This window comes from Octopus bimaculoides, chromosome 14, assembly GCF_001194135.2.
Source record: "Octopus bimaculoides isolate UCB-OBI-ISO-001 chromosome 14, ASM119413v2, whole genome shotgun sequence".
In the NCBI taxonomy this organism is placed as follows: domain Eukaryota; kingdom Metazoa; phylum Mollusca; class Cephalopoda; order Octopoda; family Octopodidae; genus Octopus; species Octopus bimaculoides.
Genome location: NC_068994.1, coordinates 44,323,893 through 44,327,784, shown reverse-complemented (window position 1 = coordinate 44,327,784; position 3,892 = coordinate 44,323,893). Strand labels below are relative to the sequence as shown.

Sequence of the window (3,892 nt, the reverse complement as noted above, 5' to 3'; positions counted from 1 at the left end):
TATATATATATATATATATATATATATATATATATATATATATATATATATATATATATATGTATATGTATATATGTATATTAATAAATGTATATATATATATATATACATATATATATATATATATGTATGTATATACATATACATATATGTACATATATATACATACATATATATATATATATACATATAACTATCTATATATCTATATAATCTATATATATATATTTCTATATATATGTATACACACACACAGAAATATATATGTATGTATGTATGTATATTTCCCTTATATCAATAATATCTGTGGGCGGTGCATGAATGATGAATGTTACCACTTCAATTGTTCTCTTCTCTGTGAAATTGAATTTTGATTGGAAGCGAACTCAAAAATGGCTTTATATGAAACTTTGGCTTTCTTTGATCACGATCATTTCCACTATAATATTGTTTCTGTTGTATTGTCTTTGATTTTACCTCCACTATATTTCTGTCTTAATGTATGACCTCACCCTAAGATATATATTATGTTATAATGTCCACCTTTTCTGATCTCCATCATATCATTTTCTCAGTCATAGAAATGTGATTATGTTTCTTCATTTGTGTACCTACAAGAATAAATTACAGCTATAATGTTGTCACTGTGATTTTCAGTCATAATGTTTACATAATTTTGTACAATTCTATATTTGTTTCATGTGACCCACACACACACATAGACTAGTATACATAATGTTACATTACTACAGTCATATCTAAGTATCATAATTAGGCAACAGGTTAGCAGAATCATTAGCATGTTAGCCAAAGTGCTTAGCAGTACTTCTACTAGCTCTTGACATTCTGAGTTCAAATTCCACTGATGCCAACTTTACCTTTTGTTGCTTCAGGGCTGATAAAATAAAGTACCGCTCAAGTATTGGGGGTAAATTTAATCAACCTGCTCCCTCTTAGCAAAATTGCTGGCAGTGAACCCTGCAATGGACTGGTGTTCCATTCAGGGAAAATACTGTGATCTTAGTCACTTATAAGTCATGGAAAGTGGAAGACAATCTTATGAGTCCTAGGACTCAAGAAAAGTAAAGGGGTATCATTAAGACGCTTATATCTTGCTATAGTATCTCAGATATGTGTTATTGTCACAATCATATGATATCTTGTAATACTGTTATAGCATTAATTAAGATGGTGAGCAGGCAGAATTGCTAGCACACTGGGCGAAATGCTTAGTGGTATTTCACCCGTTGCTACATTCTGCGTTGAAATTTCACTGAGGTCATCTTTGCCTTTCATTCTTTCAGGGTTGATTAAATAAGTACCAGTTATGTGCTGGGGGTCAATGTAATCAGCTTAATCTCTTCCCCCAAATTTGAGGCCTTGTGCTTCGAGTAGAAAGGACTATCATAATATTAAGTAATTCTATTATAACATTCAACAACCAGTACATTCTAATATTGGTTTCTATTTTTGGCACAAAGCCAGCAATTTTGAGGGAGTGGGTAAGCCAATTATATTAGTCCCCATGCTGAACTGCTACTTATTTTATTGATTCAAAGGGATAAAAAGCAAAGTTGACCTCAGCAGAATTTGAACTCAAAATGTAAAGATGGATGAAATGCCACTAAGTATTTTGTCTGGTGGAATAACGGTTCTGCCGGTTCACTGCTTTAATACTCTCTAATATTACTAGCATTACTAACGTGGTGAGCAGGTAGAATCATCAGTATGCCAGGCAAAATGCTTAGCAGCATTTTGTCTCTCTTTATGTTCTGAGTTCAAATTCCGCTAAGGTCGACTTTACCTTTCATCCTTTCAGGGTTGAGTAAATAAGTACCAGTTACACACTGGGGTCAATATCATTGACTTATCCCCTCTCTCAAAATTGCTGGCCTTGTGCTAAAATTTGAAATCAATGTTTCTAGTATATACTAGAATGTGTTAACAGTTACAATGTAAGAGTTCCTGTAATTACCTGCCTGCCAATACTTTCTAATACTAATCTATAATAACAAAAGTGAAATTCTGTCTGTCTATCTAAGACCCATCTTTATTTATCTGCCACTTACCTCTTACACGCTCATGAACTTGCTTATCTATCCATACCACGCCTCTTATATTCACTTTCTTGTAACTTAGGGATATGTTCTGACACATCTTCATCACCATCCTCTTTCTTTTCCAGTTGGGCCACCCATGTACCTCACCTGTGGTAAGACACCTGTTTCTGTCCCTCTATTATGCTTTAACCTCTCATCACCTGGTATAGAGCCATCTGCCTCAATACTACTCCTACTCTCAGTTGAGGGTAGGGGACTGTCTTGTCTTGCTAGTTTATTTGGTGATCTCAGAGATGCTGGTGCCATGTAAAAGGTACCCAGTTCACCCTGTAAGGTTATTGGCATTATGAAAAGCACTTAGCTATAGGAAACATGCCAAAGGAGACATTGGAGCCTGATGCAGTCCCCTGGCCTGCGAGCTCCAGTTGAATCATCTAACCAACCCATGTCAGTTTGGAGAATGACTGTTAAATGATGACGACATCAACAATGATGACAATGACAATGATGGGGACGATGACGATGACAGTAGCAATGACAATGACAATGGCAATGAGAAATATGATGACAGCAACAGCAACAATCTGAAAGTAATTTACTCTTGAGAAAAATATTTCTGAATGTCACATCCTTACATTATTTCCCCTCTGCAACCCTTTCTCTAATACATCTAAAAACCATGGAAGCACTTGGCTTAGTGGTTAGAGTATTGGACTCATGATCGTACAATTCTGGTTTCAATCCCTGGACTGGGTGACACATGGTGTTCTTGAGGGAAACACTTCATTTCACATTGCTCCATTCCACTCAGCTGGAAAAAAAATGAACAATCCTGTGATGGACTGGCGTCCCATCCAGGTGGAGAATATATATGCCATGAAACCGGAAGGCCAGCCCTTATGAGTCGATATGACATGAGAAGGTTAAAAACAAAAATACACCTACTTAAGAATAAAATCTCTGCAAATAATTAACATGAAGTGACGTCTAATTTGGTGACCATTTGGAAAGGCTATCTGAGAATTAACCAAGCACTATAATCACAAAATCTGTTCTTTACCAGATCAAGGTATTAAATTCCTTGCTTTCCGGCACATCTAAAAATATATAATGTATACATATAAGAGCCTTATAGTAAGTCTCTTCATGGTTTGATAGCTAAAGAAACTTAACCCCGAATGAATAAGTTACTTAGTCCTTTTGGTGTAAAATTTGCCTGAGAAATAATCTTGAAGACACAAGCACGCCCACACATATTTATAATACATAGATGTATGCATATATATATATATATATAGACATACAGACACATATATACACACACATATATGTGTGTGCATATATATATATATATATGTATGTATATACATAGATAAAACTTACTTGGAAATGGATGCGTGGCAGGGACAACTGATGAAGAGATTGTTCTTTATGTTGCTTTTCTTGTTTCTCTGTTTGCTTCTTTTGTTGTTCAAAAAAATGTTCGTTTTCTATGTTTTTGTTTTTTTTATATTACCGTTTCTCATTTTGTTTACATTTTTTTGATGTCCTGTACCCATATATGCATGTATATATATATACATATATATGTAGGTAGCTACATGTATGTATGTATATATGCATATATTTATATATTATTTATATGTGTGTATATATATATATATATATATACAATTAAAAAGGGTAAAGGATTATCAATGTATTAATTTATTAATAAATTAATAATTAATATATATATATATATATATATATATATATATATATTATTTATGTATATATATATATATATATGTATATATATATATATGTCTGTATGTTTGTGTATATATATA

General features: G+C 33.0%; 1 protein-coding gene across 8 annotated transcripts in view; it reads left to right on the top strand.

Moving 5' to 3' along the window:
* The window catches only part of LOC106872895 (protocadherin beta-15), a 178,625-nt gene that overhangs the window by 133,908 nt on the left and 40,825 nt on the right, over positions 1-3,892 (top strand). For 7 of the 8 annotated variants that reach the window (XM_052973036.1, XM_052973041.1, XM_052973039.1 and 4 more), the window contains one exon: positions 2,186-2,212. The exons of the other annotated variant lie outside the window; for it this stretch is intronic. In XM_052973036.1, coding sequence (XP_052828996.1) covers positions 2,186-2,212 — 27 coding nt within the window. The remainder of the gene's footprint in view (positions 1-2,185; positions 2,213-3,892) is intronic. 8 annotated transcript variants of the gene reach the window in all.